This window comes from Antechinus flavipes, chromosome 5 (assembly GCF_016432865.1).
Source record: "Antechinus flavipes isolate AdamAnt ecotype Samford, QLD, Australia chromosome 5, AdamAnt_v2, whole genome shotgun sequence".
NCBI lineage: Eukaryota > Metazoa > Chordata > Mammalia > Dasyuromorphia > Dasyuridae > Antechinus > Antechinus flavipes.
Window position 1 is genome coordinate 135598447 of NC_067402.1, and position 19068 is coordinate 135617514.

General features: G+C 32.5%; 1 protein-coding gene across 7 annotated transcripts in view; it reads left to right on the forward strand.

Annotated features, from left to right (window-relative positions):
* The window catches only part of DOCK4 (dedicator of cytokinesis 4), a 506986-nt gene that overhangs the window by 225476 nt on the left and 262442 nt on the right, over positions 1 to 19068 (forward strand). For all 7 annotated transcript variants that reach the window (XM_052001087.1, XM_052001089.1, XM_052001090.1 and 4 more), the window contains exons 7-8: positions 3394 to 3478; positions 11248 to 11399. In XM_052001087.1, the coding sequence (XP_051857047.1) occupies positions 3394 to 3478; positions 11248 to 11399 (237 nt within the window). The remainder of the gene's footprint in view (positions 1 to 3393; positions 3479 to 11247; positions 11400 to 19068) is intronic.

Below are 19068 nucleotides of genomic sequence, written 5' to 3' on the forward strand. Positions count from 1 at the left end.
TACATTTCAGTCAAACCATACTATTCACTGTTCTCTCATCTTTTCCTGATCTTCCTTCCTTTTGTGGCTTTGTGCAAGTTAATGTCCTTGTCTAGAATTATTTCAATACAAATATTAACTATTTAATTAGTAATTAATAGTAATTAAACATTATATTTATAAAATGCTTTGCCATGAGCCTAGCACACAGTAGGCTTAAAAATGCTTGTTCCTTCTCTTTTCCCTCGCTATCTACATTTTTTTTTAGAAATAATAAATAATTTTATTAAAGCAAATAATAATAATGAGACATACAAAAATATAGATTAGGAATATAGCAAAAGCATTGATCAGAGGAAAATTTATCTCTCTAAATGTTTACATCAAGAAAAAAACAAATCAATGAATTGGGTATGAAATAAAAAAAAAAAACTTGAAAAAGAATAAATTAAAAATGTCTAATTAAATACCAAATTGAAAATTCTAAAAATTAAAAGTGAGATTGATAAAACTGAATGTAAGAAAACTATTTTTTTTCTTTTTTTGTTATAGCTTTTTATTTATAAGATATATGCATAGGTAATTTTTCAGCATTGACAGTTGCAAATCCTTTTGTTCCAACTTTTTCCCCTCCTTTCCCTACCTCTTCCCCCAGGTAGCCGGTTGACCAATACATGTTAAATATGTTAAAGTATAAGTTAAATACAATATATGTTTACATGTCCAAATAGGTAATTTGCTGTATAAAAAGAGTTGGGCTTTGAAATAGTGTACAATTTGCCTGTGAAAGAAATCAAAAATGCAGGCAGACAAAAATAGGGAGATTTAGAATTCTATGAAGTGGTTCATAGTCATCTTCCAGAGTTCTTTCCCTGGGTGTTTGCTATCCACTTCTATGATTAAAAACCCTTTACTCTCTTCAGTGTTCAACTCCAATAATATCTTTTTGTTTGAAGAATTTCTTGTTCCCATTCCAGATCTTATCATTCTTAAATTCTGGATACAGCCCTATGATACAAATTATATATCCTGTATCCAGAATTTAAGAATGATAAGATCTGGAGTTGTGGAACTTGAAATGCGGAACTTTGTCTTGTCTTACCTTGATATTACTAGTACCTGGAACTGTACATAGTAATTCCTTAATAAGTGGTTGTTAAATTGATTTAATCCTGAAACCAACTATTTATGGGTTTTTGAATCAAAATGTGATCAGCAGGTATCTATCTATATTTGAGTTGAATACCATTGGCCTAGACTCCCAAATTCTTATGTTGGGTGATTTTTCCTTGGGTTGAACATAGAACTCTCATTGATAAAGGGTGGGAAAGGGGCATTGTGAAATGTGATATAGTGGAAAGAATATTGAATTTAAAGAGAGAGTTCAACTGGTTGTCGTATTAAAAACAATTTCAGAAATGGATACAAGGGGAGGGCTGATCCTTTTTTCAGTTTGATGAAAGTCAAAGGCAATGAAGTCGAAGTCAAAGGCAAAAGGCAATGCAGGATATAATTAGGAAGGAAAGATAAATATTCATTTTGACTGAATAATAATTCCTTTTTTGATGTAGGCAATCATTCAACGCATTTTGGCATTTTGGGCTTTTTAAAGCAATAAGTAACAGACAAAATGAATAAGCATGAAATGAATAGTATAATCTATTTGTGTAACCTGCCTAATGGGAAAATTTCCTAAATAATAGTTATATTTTTTTAAAGGCAATTCATTTTAAAGCTGTATTACATAATGCCTTGTTTAAAATGACACACATTTTGTTATTTTTCATTATGTATATTTCTTTTAAGTGGCTACATTGCAAATTTAGTTAACTCCTCTAGGAAGATAAAACTAACTGGAAAATGTTTAATTAAGAAGCATAGAGGCCTAGCTACCCTAAATTAAATATGACTCTTCAATCCAGCTTTTAAACTTTTAAGTTAGATTTTGAAATACTGTAAAATGGAAAGCACTTTACATAAGTCAATGGGAATAGGAATGAGCATGGAAAACATAGTCTTTATCACATAGAAGTAGAGCATAAAGGATATTAATTTCATTCTTTGAATATTTGTTAAAGTCCTATATGCAATGCATGGTGCTGTGCATTACAGTATGTACCAGATCATTAGGATATGTTCTTCTACAATTCTAGGAGGAAGAGGAATGTAATCTATAATAATAATTAACATTTATATAATTGATTAAAATTTGCAAAGTACTTTATGTAAATTATCATATTGATAATATTTTGACCTGAATATTAGAGTTATGGCTTTTTCATTCTATAGATGAAGAAACTGAGGCTTAGGAAATGAATGACTTGTCTATAGTATGGTATTTAGTGAGTGTTAGAATTTTTAACCAGATCTCTTCTGACTACAAACTTGATGTTCTTTCTCCTAGACCATTCTGCCCTTTAATGTTTTTGTATGTGTGTGTGCGCACACACACAATGTAACATATATTTGCTAATTATATAACTGATAAAAATAAATAATTCAAATGAGATCATTTATGAGGAGATCAAAAGAACCTCAAAATTTTTTCAGCCATTATACATTTGATTTTCATGCCATATGGTGATATGACCCCTCCAAAGATTTGAAGATATAAATACAAAATACATACAAAAACCTTATTATAGAAGATTCTGAATGATACTGCTTCAATAAACAGCTATTAATACTAGGGAGAAATACAGATTTACAGAATTATTAGTAAGAGACACTACTAAGAAAGATCATCCTAAGGACTATCAAGAAAAAAAAATGAAAGAATAAGACCCCTCCCTAAATAGAAAAATTCTGTCAAAATTTCTTTCTTTTTCTCTCCCCTTATAGGGTAATATTTTTATCTTTCAAATCATTTGTCACAAAATTTGGTCCACTGCTTTGTATATCAAGATTTCTAGAAATTTTCACCATCATTGACATTAAAACCATCACAATTTTCACTCATTTATTGATGCCTCATTTGACATGTTCATTTTGCTTGATGCTACTGAAGTCTATGAAATTTATTCCTCTATTAATCCTCAATTTTCCCTTTACATACTGAGTTGATAGTCTCTCCAAAGAAGTTCTTATTTGGCACTCTATCCTCTTCTAAATCATATATTATTTTTTACTTTCCCTGTTTATTTGGCCCAAAAATGTGGCATCTGCAGTGATGGTGATTCTTCATTAACAAAGTCTACTTTTTATATTTACTAATAAATACTAGTAAGACTTTCTTTATTGTCATGCTACTGATTAATCAGTTAGAAAAACTGTTTGAAAGTAACACATGTATAAAAATGACTGCTGTCAGTGTGTCCGAGGATATAGCTGAGTTTAAAACAATATGAGAAAATATACATTTTTAGCCTGTTCCATAGAGATAGCTCTTATAAATTTCTAAACCTTGTTTTCTAGACAACTCGGATTAGATTTGGTGCCTCGAAAGGAATATGCAATGGTGGACCCTGAGGATATTAGCATCACGGAACTCTACAGATTGGTAGGTATTTAGCAGTTTACTTTACTTATTCTCTAAGTGCTAATTTTATGGTTTCCATGATATTCTTAATATTTCCCCAATTTATTAAATATAAAGTTCACATAATATTGCAAATCTACTTTAGAGATAAATTTGAAGTTCAAAACTGAGGTGACTGTGGCCCAAAATTTATTTAAATTTTACAGCTGTCTCAAAATAATGGGATACACTTTAATATATCTTCCACATTTCACATGTGCCAGGAAGATAAGTTGGAAAACAAGTTTTATTTTTCCTTTGCATATTTCTTTGCATTTATCCTAGGATAAATTAATATCATTCTTTTATATTTGTTTGTTTTTTATCATTCTTATACAAAGTACTTTTTCAAATTACCAAGTCCTCCTAAAGACAAACATCCAAAAAACCTCTTTTGCTTGTTTATTCCGTTTCTTTGCCATTACCATCCCAGCTCTTATTATAATTCTTATCTCTTCTTTCCTAATTTTTGCAAGATCATCCTAACTGGTTTCTCTGAATTTAAATTTTCCTTCTCTAAATCTATACTCTACAGTGTAGATTTATATTTATATCCTCAACATGCTTTTTTGGTCATATCCTATCCAAACTCAGACCTACAGTCAATTTTACAAATTCAATTAAACTCTTAAGTGTGTGCTATATACAAGGTGTTGTGCTGAGCAGGTCAGATACAAAAATGAAAAATCATACAATCTCTGCCTTGAAGAAACTTAGTGTAGTTTAAAGGGTGTGTGTGGCAATACGCACACATGTGTATGTATATGTGTGTACATGTATATGACATATACACACATGCACACACATGTATATATTTGTATACATATGAAGAAAACAAAAGGTAGGGTTGATAAGGGCAAAGCAAAGAGAATGCTAGAATACATTCTGAGGAAGAGATCAATTTAAAGTATAGGGAATATGCAGAGATATGAAAGGTGTATGTTTTATCCATTGGGAGTTGACATAGCAAAGGAGCATATTTATTCAGTGTTTATTCTGTGCCAAGGTATTGTGCTATGCACAGGAGGACATACAATTATAAGAGGACATAAGTAATTCTTGTTCATAGGGGCTTTATTAGAATCCAAATTTTTTTTTGCATGATTTTTTTTATTATAATAACTTTTTATTGACAGAACCCATGCCAGGGTAATTTTTTACAATATTATCCCTTATACTAACTACTGTTCCAATTTTTCCCCTTTCTCCTTCCACCCCTCCCCTAGATGGCAAGCAGTCCTATATATGTTAAATATGTCCCAGTATATCCTAGATACAATATATGTTTGAAGAACCGAACAGTTCTCTTGTTGGAGAATTGGATTCAGAAGGTAAAAATAACCCGGGAAGAAACAAAAATACAAGCAGTTTACATTCATTTCCCAGTGTTCTTTCTTTGAGTGTAGCTGCTGCTGTCCATCATTGAGCGATTGAAACTGAGTTAGGTCTCTTTGTCAAAGAAATCCCCTTCCATACATCTTCATACAGTATCGTTGTTGAAGTATATAATGAGCTCCTAGTTCTGCTCATTTCACTTAGCATCAGTTCATGTAAGTCTCTCCAAACCTCTCTGTATTCATCCTGCTGGTCATTTCTTACAGAACAATAATATTTCATAACAGAATCCAAATTTTTAATGCTGATGTTGTTGTCCTCTTTATTTGCTCCCATGTCCCCTTTTCCATTCTTGCTTTCCCTTATTCCCCTGAATTATAGCCAAACTGAATGTAGGAGAAAGTATTAGAATCCTCCCATCTTCTCTTGATTTCTCTTCTATTCTCCCTCTTTCCCCCTTATTTGTATTCTTTTTTCTCCTCCCCTATCTCCTTCTATTCTTTTTGAAGTTGTCTCCCTCCCTCTCTACTTCCCCTTTTTTGAAATATCTTAGAAATGAAAGAGAACTCAGAAGTTAATGTAGTCTACATATTTGATTGCTTTTAATATCCAATTAGCTAATATCCATATATTCTTGTTTTCCATTGTAAGTAATGCATCTCAATAAAAGCTAGATGATAATAAATTAAAGATTCCATGCTTGTGGGTACTTAATGTTTCTTGAATTTCAAAAAAAAAATATAGGAGGTCTTTTGGCCTAAGGAATTAATTTTATAGTTGAGGAAACTAAATACCCCCCACCCCCAAAGTTAAAGGATTTGACTAGAGTTATACTGTTAATAAGGAATCTTCTTTTCCCTTAAACTGCAATTCAGGTCCTTTATTGAATAATGAAAATGACTCATTTTTGTTTAGTATTTTTGGTTATTGTTCAGTTATTTCAGTTGAGTCTGACTCTTTGGTTTTCCAACTTAACCAACAGGATTAAGCAACTTGCCCAGCATCATGTAGTTTGTCAGTGTCCAAGGCCAGATTTGAACTCAGGAAAAGGAGTCCAGGCCCACCATTCTCTCCTCTATACCATCTAGCTTAGTATTTTACAAAGAACTTTCTGTAAAATTTCCTTGTGATGAAGTTAGGCTAAGGGTTATTCTCTCTTTCTTACTGATGAGGCTAAATGACTTGAAAATTTAAAGCTAGTGTGAGCTGAGATTCAAACTTAAATCTCATATTGGTACATGGATGCTCTAGAGATCTGTTGTACCTCATAAGCATGACACGGTACTCTCACTATGGTAAGGGAAGAGGTCACTGTGACACTAATTTATCTCTCTTTAAGAGAGAAGGTTAGACTATAGAATTGGAAGGCGCCATGTAAATACTTCCATCTTCTAGGCATCGGGGAATACTGAAGAATCTACTACTGTAACATTTTCAGTGAGATAATTGTATTAAGCCTTTAGGATGTTTCTCTGTTAGTTACTATGCCTTTGAGGCCTGCCCTTTTCCAATTAGCAACTCCTCAATCTTTTATTTGAGACACAGTTCTCTGCAATACCTCTTTAGAAATCCAGGTTAAAACACCAGGTGAATCATCTGACTTTAGGCTTTGGACACCATATTTAGCAATTCATTTTCACCTAATTTTGTTTATCTGAGCAACAAAATGTGTTAGACCTCATAGTGTTAACATATGTCTCCTTGGAAAGCTTTCCTTGCTGCCAAAAGTCCAAATACAAATCTCTTGAATAGCTAAAAAGCAATTGTTCTGTGGTCTCTTTTTTCCCAGTTTAAATATTCTCACTATTTCTGCCTGCAGAGTATCAAAATGGATTATTTTTATGTTGCAAGGGGATAATTTTGGCAACATGCCTTGCAATCTTTGAAGGATAGACGGAGTAATTCAGGTTTAACAATGAGTTCATTATAAGAAGAACTGAATCCACCTAAGGAATCTTCAGAATTTTTGGTTGTTTTAAGAGAAGGCCATAGCTAAAGTCTTTTTTTTTTTAAATTTAAATTTTATTTTATTTAATAATAACTTTGTATTGACAGAATCCATGCCAGGGTAATTTTTTACAACATTATCCCTTGCACTCGCTTATGTTTCGTTTTTTCCCCTCCCTCCACCCCCCCCAAGATGGCAAGCAGTCCTATATATGTTAAGTATGTTGCAGTATATCCTAGATATAATACATATTTGCAGAACCGAACAGTTCTCTTGTTGCACAGGGAGAATTGGATTCAGAAGGTAAAAATAACTCAGGAAGAAAATCAAAAATGCAAATAGTTCACATTCGTTTCCCAGTGTTCCTTCTCTGGGTGTAGCTGTCTCTGTCCATCATTTATCCATTGAAACTCAGTTAGGTCTCTTTGTCATAGAAATCCACTTCCATCAGAATACATCCTCATACAATATCGTTGTCGAAGTGTATAATGATCTCCTGGTTCTGCTCATCTCACTTAGCATCAGTCCATGTAGGTCTCTCCAAGCCTCTCTGTATTCATCCTGCTGGTCATTCCTTACAGAGCAATAATATTCTATAACATTCATATACCACAATTTATCCAGCCATTCTCCAATTGATGGGCATCCATTCATTTTCCAGTTTCTAGCCACTACAAACAGGGCTGCTACAAACATTTTGGCACATACAGGTCCCTTTCCCTTCTTTAGCACCTCTTTGGGATATAAGCCCAATAGAAACACTACTGGATCAAAGGGTATGCACAGTTTGATAACTTTTTGGGCATAATTCCAGATTGCTCTCCAGAATGGTTGGATTCTTTCACAACTCCACCAACAATGCATCAGTGTCCCCGTTTTCCCGCCTCCCCTCCAACATTCATCATTATTTTTTCCTGTCATATTATAGCTAAAGTCTTGAATCCATGCTCATTCTTCTATATATGGTACCACCTAGCTATCTTGTTCAGTACTTAACATTTTATAAAGAATTCTCTACAAAATTTTCTTGTGATGAAGTTAAGCCAAGGGTTATTACCTCTGTTTTACTGCTGAGGTTAAATGACTTGTGAAGATTTAAAGCAAGGGTCAGAGCTGATATTTGAACTTAGGGTCTTAGGTCAAATAGAGTCTCTCTCAATTCTTCAATCAAAAGACCATGAGGTAAGTTTCATGCAGTATTGGGAAGAGAATAAAGAACAGGAATTATAAAACAAAATGAAGAACAGGAAGCATAAAACAGTATGATTGCTTATAAAGTCTGAAGCATCATAGATAGTAGAAAATAACATGATTGGATAGAAGTCAGAAATGCAGGGCTGGCAATAGCCCTTCCTGTCATCTCATTGTTAAGGAAAGCTCATTGGTGATTTCTACCTGCATGGTTAGTTAAGAGTCACCGTAATAGCAGTCCAGACTTTCTTGAAGGACAGCCAACATTGCAGAGATAACAGACTTCCTGGCATTCACCTGCATCTTGCAAGGCTTGTTAGGAAGCTAACAGATCTCCCTTAATTGTACATGGGCAGTAACAAGTGTGGAGACAATATATCCCTTAGAATTAAGGTGATTTATGAGACAATTCAGCTCAGAGAGGAAAGCTGAACTTCTGAATTTAATACCGAGACAGAGAAACATGGCTTAGGCAATTTTACAACATACTGCAGGTGATACAGAATAGAATCAATTACAAAATGGAATCAGAATCATTATTATTGTAAAGTTGTCTTTTTAAAAAAATGTTCAAACTGCTCCCTTCAGTGACTAATTTCAAAGAGATGACCTGAGGCAATATACTACTCTGTGGCTTCTAGGCTCTGGGCAAGGCACTTAATCTGTCAGGACCTGAAACAGTTCATTTAAATATGAATTGGAGAATAGGTGTGGATCTGCAGTGATAAGGGAGGTTCCCTCTTTGGAACCTATATATACACCAATGGAAACACAGATTATGTTAAAAATTTAAAAGTCACACTCTGAGTGGATTCAAATTTGTTTTGGTATTTCCTAGTTAGTTATCTTCAGACTGTTCATTTGCAGCTTTTACTTTGGGAGCACAGGTTTCAAATAAAATAAGCCACAAATTTCCTTCATGGAGTCACAATTAAAACTTTTGGGGCAAGATGCTGGGGATTTCTAGGACTGAGTGGAAGAAAACAAGTTCCTTAGTTTTTATTTCTGCTTCAAAAGCAAATGGCAGTGCATAAAAATAGAATCATATTGGTGGGGAGCTGGGAAGGGGGGGAAAGATAGTTTCAGAATATAGGTGAAGATTTTGCTATCCAGATGCTCTTGTAAAGAGGAAACTGGAAATAAGCAGAAATTCTGCCATGTCTAATTTTTTGAAGGATTAACAACTTACCCCCTTGTTTTCCACAGAATTTCTTTGCACTGATTAAATTTAATATGATTATGAATTTATCTAGTTGGTTGTACTTTTTATAAGTTTGGTATTTCAAGTAGATCCAATTAATGATAAAAAGGTAGTTTTTCTAAAATTTTTGTAGCACTCATCTTAGGTTTTTTTTTTTTTTGTTTGTTTTGTTTTGTTCTAAAGTAAAAATCAATTTATGATGATTATGATGACTTTATACATATAGATTACATGTTTGAAATACACCTATAATTTATAGCTAGATTTATAGCTTGTATAACATCTTAGACAGAACTGGGGATATAACATTAGCCAACTAACCTTAAATAAGTGTCCATTTATTGAGAATATAAATGCTAGACTATTGTTTAAGGACTACCAGCCTGGGTTGGTCAAAACTTTTTCTTTTGAACTGAGTGTGGATCATAATATAATATTCTCACTCTTTTTGTTGTTGTTTATTTGAATTTTGTTTTCTTATTCATTTTCTTTCCTTTTTGATCTAGTCTTCCTTGGGCAGCCAGCCATTAATAATTGTACAAATATGTTTACATATATTGGAACTAACATATATTTTAACATGCATAACATATATTGGATTACTTGCCATCTAGGTGGGGGAAAGGAGGGGAAAATTTGAAATATAATGTTGAAAAATTATCCATGCATATATTTTGAAAATAAAAGCTTTAATAACAATAAAAACTTTCCCCTTTTGTCATCTCAGGAAGAAATTAGTTTGAATATGATCTCAGATACTTACTAATTGTAGGAACTTTGGCAAGTTATTTCACTTCACTCACTCTAAGTTTTCTCATTTGTAAAATGGAGAAAATAACAGCAACTGTCTGACAAGGTTGTTGTGAATGTCAATGTGACACTATGTGAAAAATGCTTTAGAACTTAAAGAGCAATATAAGTGTTAGCTATTGTTATTTTTCCAAGTGGAGTAAGCTTTTGCTTTCTCTTCTTATTTCTTAGTGCCACTGATGATTTCTTCTCCCATGAGGTTATTAACATTATAATGTTAGTTTCTATTCTCACCCTCTTTTGTATTATGGGTTATGTTGGTGGATGGAAATGGAAGGTATAATTTAGGACAATCTGCATTTTAATGTGGTAATTGTCTTATGTATTTAATCAACAAATACTTATTAAGCACCTGCTGCATGCAGAGCTCTGAGAAAGCTATGTGTGAAGATGCAGAGGTTAGATAAACCAGATATCATTAATTGTCCCTTTTCTTCTAGTTTTGAGCTTAAGGTCTGCAAGATAATTATAGTACACCGCATTACCTATCAATTACGAAAGATACAAAAGAAAATGTTAAATAAATGCAGTAACTGTATATTCATTTGCCACAAGATCTCAGAGAAATACCACGCTTTTCTAGTTTTCTAGTACCTACAATTTAAATATATATACATATACATATATATATGTATATATATATATTTGGTGTATACTTACTTTAGCTTCCAAATTAAATCATTGGAATGATCATAGAGATTTAAAGAATTCTCTTGTTTTTTTTTTTTTTTCATTATTCTAAAAGTTACATAGTTAATTTTTTCTGGAAGCAAACTAATTATAATAAATCGTGAAACTCAAAGAGCAGGGAGCTTTCTCAAGGGTCATCTTAATCCAGTCATTTTATTTAACAGATGGGAAATTGAGATCTAGAAAGGGCAAGTGATTTTCCTAACATCTCACAGGTAGTAAATTAGGATGTGAACTCAGTTCCTGTGACATCATGTCTGAGCTTTTTCCAGTAATGTCATATGAAATATATGATTGGAAGTATTGGCTAATAGTTAATCAAATTTTTTAGTGAACTGTGTTATTCCTAATTTTGACATGTCAGTAAGAATTCTTGGTTTTCCATTAAACCAGTATGGGTATTGGAATTTGAGTACTCTCTTCCAACTAGATCAGTCATTCATGGTTACAGGTTTTATGTTATATTGAGAAATTGTAACTACCTCATGTTCTGTGCCTCCCCTTTGATCTGATGGGGCTTTTTACTTTGCTTGACCTGTCCTGATCCTACTTTGTCTTTGGGTGGGTGTTATTCAGATGGAGCACCGACACAGGAAGAAAGACACTCCTGTACAGGCAAGCAGCCACCACCTCTTTGTACAGATGAAGAGTTTGATGTGCTCCAACTTAGGTGAAGAGCTAGAAGTCATCTTCTCACTTTTTGATAGCAAAGAAAACCGGCCAATCAGGTAACCTATCTAGCATCCTCAATTTTTTTATACTGTAATTTTTAAATTTTTTAATACTGTAATGGTAAATGTGTTTTAATGATAGATTTTCAGGCTTAAGTATGTTATTGACAGCTATGGTTTGATAAAAATGGTTTTGTGTAGTTCATTTATAGAGGACTGAATAACTTGGTGGTATCTTGTTCTTTATAAAAGAATTGGCACATGTGTGTGGGTATAGGTGTGTATGTGTGTATGTGTGTATGTGTTCCAAATTTATATTTTTTGAAGTCTTGTGTTATATTTATCTTGTATTGAATTTAAAAAAAATTAACACTGAATGCAAAATAATTGTAAACATTTCTTTTGTAATATAGGGGTTTTAAATGAATTGTGTTTTAAATCTTGGATGATACTTTAACAAAACTTTTTACACTTTAACAAAACTTTTTACATTCCTGTAATTTGGAGTCTTTGTTACTAGTTTGGGTATTGCTTTCACTACTATTTCTAGTTTTGTTGTTTTTATTTTGTGACCAAAAGGCTTCATTTCCAATTGCTACAAAATAATTCTTTTATTATTGACTTGGAAAGAGGTGTCCTTTTTCCCTTTAAAAAACCAATTTTATCAACAAATAGAAATTGAAGTTAAAGAAAACCTGACTTTATCTGCAACTTAACAGTTGCTATGTTAAAACTTGTGATATGTGAAAAAAATCTGCATTCCTCTTTGCTAAAGAAAAAAAAAAGTATATTTTTGCTTATATGCTAACCTGCTAAAATATCAAAGAGCTTGAGGAGTTAATTTGCAAGGCACTAAAAAAGAGCAAAATCTTAATTCAACTGTGCATATGAAATATGACCTTTTTTGAGATATTTCATAATTAACTTCGAGGTAGAAAAGGGTAGGAAAAATGAAATTAATCTTTAGTTTGTTGTTCCTATTATGCAAAATACTTGCTTTTAAGAAGTATCCAGGGTAATCTCTCTTGAAGAACTTTTTAATTAGGTTAATTCAATTCAACAAACAAACATTTATTTTGGGTCTGTTGGGTGTGTGGCATGCAAAATTAAAGGGGGAAAAAAGGAAACATCTACTTACCTACCCTCAAGGAGCTCAGATTCTGAATTTAAATCTATGTTCTCAAATTCCAGAAGTATTCTTTCTATTCCACCAGATAGTACAGTAAAAAGAGAACTGAGCATGGACAGGATGACCTGAGTTAGACAAATACTACCTTAGACTCTGGACAAGTCACTTAACCCTATTTACCTCAGTTTCCTCGTTTGTAAAATGAACTGGAGAAGGAAACAGCAAACCTAATATTTCTGCCAAATGGGATCTAATGTGATCATGAAGAGTCAGATATAACTATGAACAATAAGAATTCCCTCCCAGAGTTTTTTAGACTTCAGATAGAAATGGAAGAAATGGAGTGAATAGAGGTAGTAGGGATTCATGTCTAAAATACTATTGCACAGGTAGTTTCCTAATAGTAAGATTTAGCCTTGTTCCATTTCTCACTACTTTTTAATTTCCATACTACCAATGACTTCTAGTATGTCATCTTAATAGAATGTTCCCTTCCTCCTCAATCCTGGACCCTGTTTCTATGCAGGAAATTTCTTTTATATTAAAAACTGCTATATGAGTGGAAGAGTTGGAGGATTTAAAATTGAAAATAAAAAAATGTTAAATATCAATATAAATTTTCTTGAATTCATATTCAAAAAAAGTACTTGTACCATCTTTTCTAGAAATCCATTACACACAAACATGAACACACAGAGGTTTTGTCCCTTCCTAAGTGAAGGCATTCTATATTGAGATTTCTTTAACATTTTTCTTGAGCCTGTATTTTAAAAGATTGTGTAAATATTAATTATTGCACTCTCTTCTGTTTCATAATTATTTCTATTTTTACATGTGTTTTCTTCCTTATTTAGATTTTAAACTCCTGGAGAGCAAAATTTTTGTCAGAGATATCTTTGTAACTTCAATGTCTTACATAATTACTTGCACACATTAGTTATTTAATAAATGTTTGGGAATACTATATTACACAGATTCCCAAGCCTTTTTTTAAACCAATAATTTTAATCTCATCCCAAAAGGAAAACTTTTTGCCAGACTTCTTATCACAGCTAATTTGAGAAAACTCAATTTTTTTGATTTTATCTTATCAATCAATTCATGGAGACACCAGTAAATAACAAATTAGCTTAAATCAGACAATGAAAGAAAGGATGAAAAAAAAAAGACTCAATTAATAAGCCTATGATGGAAAGCTGACCGTCATGGTTAACTTCAATATTTCAAGGACTTTTGATATCCTCAGTGTAGTGTAAGATTTTGAGTTCCAAAAATTTTTTCTCCTTCCCTTTCCTTTGCTCTCCCCCAGAAAATCTGACAGATTATATATGTGCAATAAAATCAATTTTATTGATTCAGATGACCCTCCCTACTCCTACACTTGCCTTGCCAGTCAATTTTTATGCTATAGATGAATAAAATTTATTTCTTATTAATGAACTTTATGATTCGAAATTTCTCTGACCAATATAAAATAAATCTCAGACAATAGACATCCATATACTAACTTGTACCTGAAGTCTCCTCAGCTCAATAATCTGCCAGAACTTTTGCTCCACTAAAAGAGACCTACGAGATTCAGAGTCACTTTGGCATAAGATTCAGAAGTTGCAGTAGCACATTAGGGCCATTTTTATTATAGATTCCCTATCTTCCCACTTTCATAAAAAGATGGATTAAGAAATTAGATTATCTTTTTCTAATTTTAAAAAGAACAAAACAGTGTCTCTCAAATTATTCTTGGCAATTATTTAACCATTTTCATTTTTACTGGTACTTCACATTGTGTGTGCCTAATTGATTTTACTTTTGTAACATATAATAATAGTCACATTAGATACCTTTCATTTTAATTCACATACAGTAGAACTCCCTGCTATTAACTTGCTTTTTTTTTTCTTATCTCCAGGGAGAATAAATTTTCTCGTTAATGAGCAAAAATAAATAGGCACCAATATTAAAGGGTTGCCTATTTTTTTAAACAAGATCTCTTTTTAAAAACTGCAAGTTTTATTATTAGTCTCTAGTTTAAGCACTTTGACTTAATACAAATATGTTATATTTATTGAAATTAATTGACCTCTGAAGCATATTCATTGACTCATGGAACAGAAAGGTATTCTAGAGATCATCTAAGATCTTGAAATCATTCTTTGAGATTCTTTACTACTCTAGACCTATAGAGCCTGAACGTTCAATCTACTTTCCATCTATGCCAAAGTTAGTAAGTTAGTGAATTATACTCTCCAATCGGTAAGTTTTATTAAAAGAGAGGCCTGATGATTTCATTGACCTGTCTGAATTCTAGACAATTTTCTAAGACTGTAAGTTGCAGAAAGGATATGAGGTATATTGGTACAAGGAGTTTACCTACTGTGGAGTTCCCTTTGAAATTATAGGTCTGGTCCCTGACTTGATTACTATAATAATAATAATAATTATTATTATTATTATCGCTAATTACAAACTGTTTGGATACAGGTGAATCCTTTCGAGAAATGACCCTTAGCTTCTTTCCTCCCACCTTCTACTCTCTGACTTCCCACCAAAAATAGATTTTTGCCAAGAAAGTTTCTCTTTTAAAAAAAAATTCTCAACTGAATGGTTTATTTAATTTGGGGAACTTTTGTCTATTTAATTACAACAATGTTAAAGTCAGTGTCAATGTGATTTCTTTCATGAAGGCTTCTATAATTCCCCTACTAATAATAACCTTTCCCCCTTAGACCTCATGTAATCCTTCCTTTGGAGTGCTCATATATTTAGCAAATGCTATGTTGTATTATATTTATGTAAATATAATATATTATATTTATGTGTATGTCTCTTATTCCCCTGTTAGAAGCTAAGCTTTGTAAAGCATACATCATGTCTCATTAAAATTCAGTAGCTCTCCCAGCACAGTGCTTTCAGTGAAGGAGATGCTTAAATAAATGTTAGCTGAATTTTAGTTGAATTCAATTGAAATGCTAAGTGTTGAAAAGGGATAAATTCTTTAATTATGGAAATTAAAGTAATTCATCATAGTTTTATTAATTCTTGTTTATTTATCATTTGTTATTATTCAAATTTCAGGCCAAATCACATTTTTGTGAATCAAAGGCAGATGACATACAACAGATATATCAGACATGCTGCCATAGGCTTCATTTGGTTTACAACTTTCCGCACTGCATTTGCAACTAGGTTCAAATGTAATTGGGAATTTAAAAAAAAAAAAAAAGTTTCAATGAGGAACATCTAGATGGCAGAGTGTATAGAGCACCAGTCCTTAAGTCAGGAAGACTTGAGTTCAAATGTGACCTCAGATACTTAACACTTCCTAGCTGTGTGACCGTGGACAAGTCACTTAACCCCAATTGCCTTCACAAAAATAAATAAATAAATAAAAATAAAACTTTCAATGCTATTTTCTTTTTCCAATTACACATATATTTCTCAATATTCATTTTTATAAGATTTTCAGTTCCAAAAATATTTTCTCCTTCTCTTTCCTTTCCCTTCCCCAAGACAATCTGATAGATTATATATGTACAATCATTGTAATCATATTTCCATGTTAGTTGTGTTGTGAAAGAAAAAGCAAAACAAAAGGAAAAAAAAACCATGACAAAGACAAACAAATGGTACCATGTACCATTTTGCACACAAAAAAAGTGCAAATAGTCTATTTTGGTCTATATTCAATCTCCATAGTTCTGTCTCTGGATACAGATGACATTTTATATACTGGGAAATATTTAACAAACTAAAAACACATCAAGACATAGATAATGTTAATATGTAGTTTTTGAGTCAATCAATGCAGAGATTCTTAGGTACCCTTGAATGGCTCCTGTTTCTATTTGAGTTTGACATTTCTGATATAGAGGATAGAGTGAGGAAAACCTGAGTTTACATCCCACATCACACAGTAGTTACTAAGCAAATCAATTTCCTCATGTATAAGTTGAACAGGTTGACTCAGTGACCTTCAAAATTCTTTCCAGTTCTAAATCTATGAATCTGTGAAATGTTATAATAATAAAACTCTGCATAACAAAAGATTTCCAAGTTCCTGCCTATAATAACCCATTTATTTCAACCGTTATTTAATACTGTGGCGTTTTCCATAAGAAAAATAGAATTTATACATTCCTCTGGAGTTAATTATGATAGACTGGCCTGTACTATTTGACCTTATTTTACCTATTCATATTTTAATTTGAAAACCCATGTGACATCTATTAAGTCTTCCGTAACTGTCTTGCCTTAAGTGAACATTTCCAACTTCTAAATTCTAACAGCTACTTTAAAACTCTTCTAATGCTTGAACCCTTCCTTGGATAGTTAATTCTTCTCATGCTGTCTTAAACTTTTCAAAAATGATGTTGTTGCTTTACTTTTCATTTGTATGTTTGATTGTCTTATCTATACTGAAAGTTTCTTGAGGCAGAGATCACATAACCCCCCCTTTCATCATTATTTCCCTTGCTGCCTTGCATAGAGTAGGTGGTCAAGAAATATTAGTTGACTGTTTGATACACAGTTTCCAAATGCTTGTAAAACTCCATATTTGGGAGATATTGAGTCATAAAGCAAATGAATCCAATTAGAATAGGCCAAATTCTATTATATTTAAAGGAATGCCTAAGTTCTTCCTATATAGAATATAATAATGGTTTTCATGGAAATTTTAGCTGAAATAATTTGGCATAGGAATGAGTTTAAAACATATAGATCAATTAAATCTGACACTATATATTGTTTTCTATCTCCTTTCTCCCACTACCTGTTTTTACAAAGAAAGAAGTAGGGAGATTATTATATCTCTTTTTTGGAACCAAATTTGTTCATTATAATAATTATTTAGCCTTCAGTTTGTATTTAGAGAAAGTCAAAAACTTTCTCTAAATACAAACTGAAGGCTGAATAATTGTATATTGAATTAGTTGTGTCTTTTTTTAGAAGTGGATAGGAACTTAAATCATAGCACAAGTGATTTACTTTGGCATTACAGATATTTAAAATCCCCAGGTTTTTTGTTTGTTTTTTTTTTTACTGGCACCTGGTACTATTAACCCAGATTTCACCTAATCTGCATCTCTAAATTTTATCTTTTGAATTCAAGTTCAAGAGAAAATATTAGGGAATGCTGCATTACAGAATGAATGGAACTCTGACGTTCTTTTTCTCTGCCTCTCCCTCTTTCTTTCTGTCTTATAAGTTTTAGTAGGAACTGTATTCAAATCTTGCCTATTTATTATGTTACATTAAGTCAGTCTTTCAGAAAAGCCTGCAAAAATTTACATGAACTACTGCTAAATGAAGCTAGCCGACCCAGGAAAACATTGTCCAGAGCAACAAGATTGTGTGGTGATCAACTTGGTTCTTCTTAGCAATTCAGTGATCCAAAGGGATTCCAGTAAACTTTGGATGGAAAACACCATCCTCATCCAGAGACAGAACTATCGAGACTGAGTATACTATTTACTGAGTATACTATTTTCTATTTTCCTTCTGTTTTTTTCCTCATAATTTTTCCCTTTTGTTCTGATTTTTCTCTCCCAACATGACTCATATGGAAATATGTAAAAAATGAATAATGTACATGTATAATCTAAAAGAAGTAAAATAAAATAGAATTAAAAAAAAATCAAGTCAGCCAATAGTAAGCATTTGGTAAGTGACTGCTATGTACTCAGCATTGTGCTAAGTGCTGGAGATTCAAAGGAAAACAAAAACCAGTCCCTGCCTTCCCTAGGGGGGAGACAACATGTATTGGCTAAATATACAAAATATAAACAGGTCAGCAAAGACTTCTTGTGGCATTTTAACTGGAACGTGAAGGTGGCCATAAAAGCCAAGAGGCAGAACTGTGGTGGGAGAGATTTCCAAGCAGAGGGGGCATCTCCAGTTTTGGAGATGCAATGCTTTGAGTGAGGTACAGTAAGGAGGCCAGAGTCAGGGATTACAAAGTTTATCTGGGGAGGGGAGAAATAACATGTAAAAACACTGGAAAAGAAGAACATTGAAGGACTTTGAAAGGCAAGTAGATGATTTTACATTTAGGACTGGAGGTGATAGGGAGCTTTTGAAGATTATTAAAGAAGTGAGTTTATCAGATTTGCACTTGTGGAGGATTAGCTGTTCTAGTAATTTATAGCTGGAATACCTACTGAGGTAATGAGGGTCTGCACTAGAGTGATGGTAGTTTCAGAAAACAGAAACATTTTAATTCAAATATGATCCAGGATACTTATTAGCAGTGTGATCCTGAACAAGTCAGTCAACCTCTAATTCTTCAGTTTCTTCATCTATAGAATAGGGATAATTAGGACACTTACCTCTCAGTATTGCTAGGAAAAAAAATTTTTTTTAAAGAAAATAATATTTATAAAGTGCTTTGCATTCCTTAAAGATCTATATAGATATTTGTTGTTATCTTCATCATTGTTTTAAGCTATTCCATGGGTTCCTTTAAGGCTTAAATCTTACCTTTTTAAAGAGGGCTTTCCTGCTAATCTCTGCCCTTCCAGTGCCTTGTATTATTACTTTCAAATTATTTGCATTTTACATGTTCATAGTAGTTTGTGTTGTCTTGCTCATTAAAGTCTG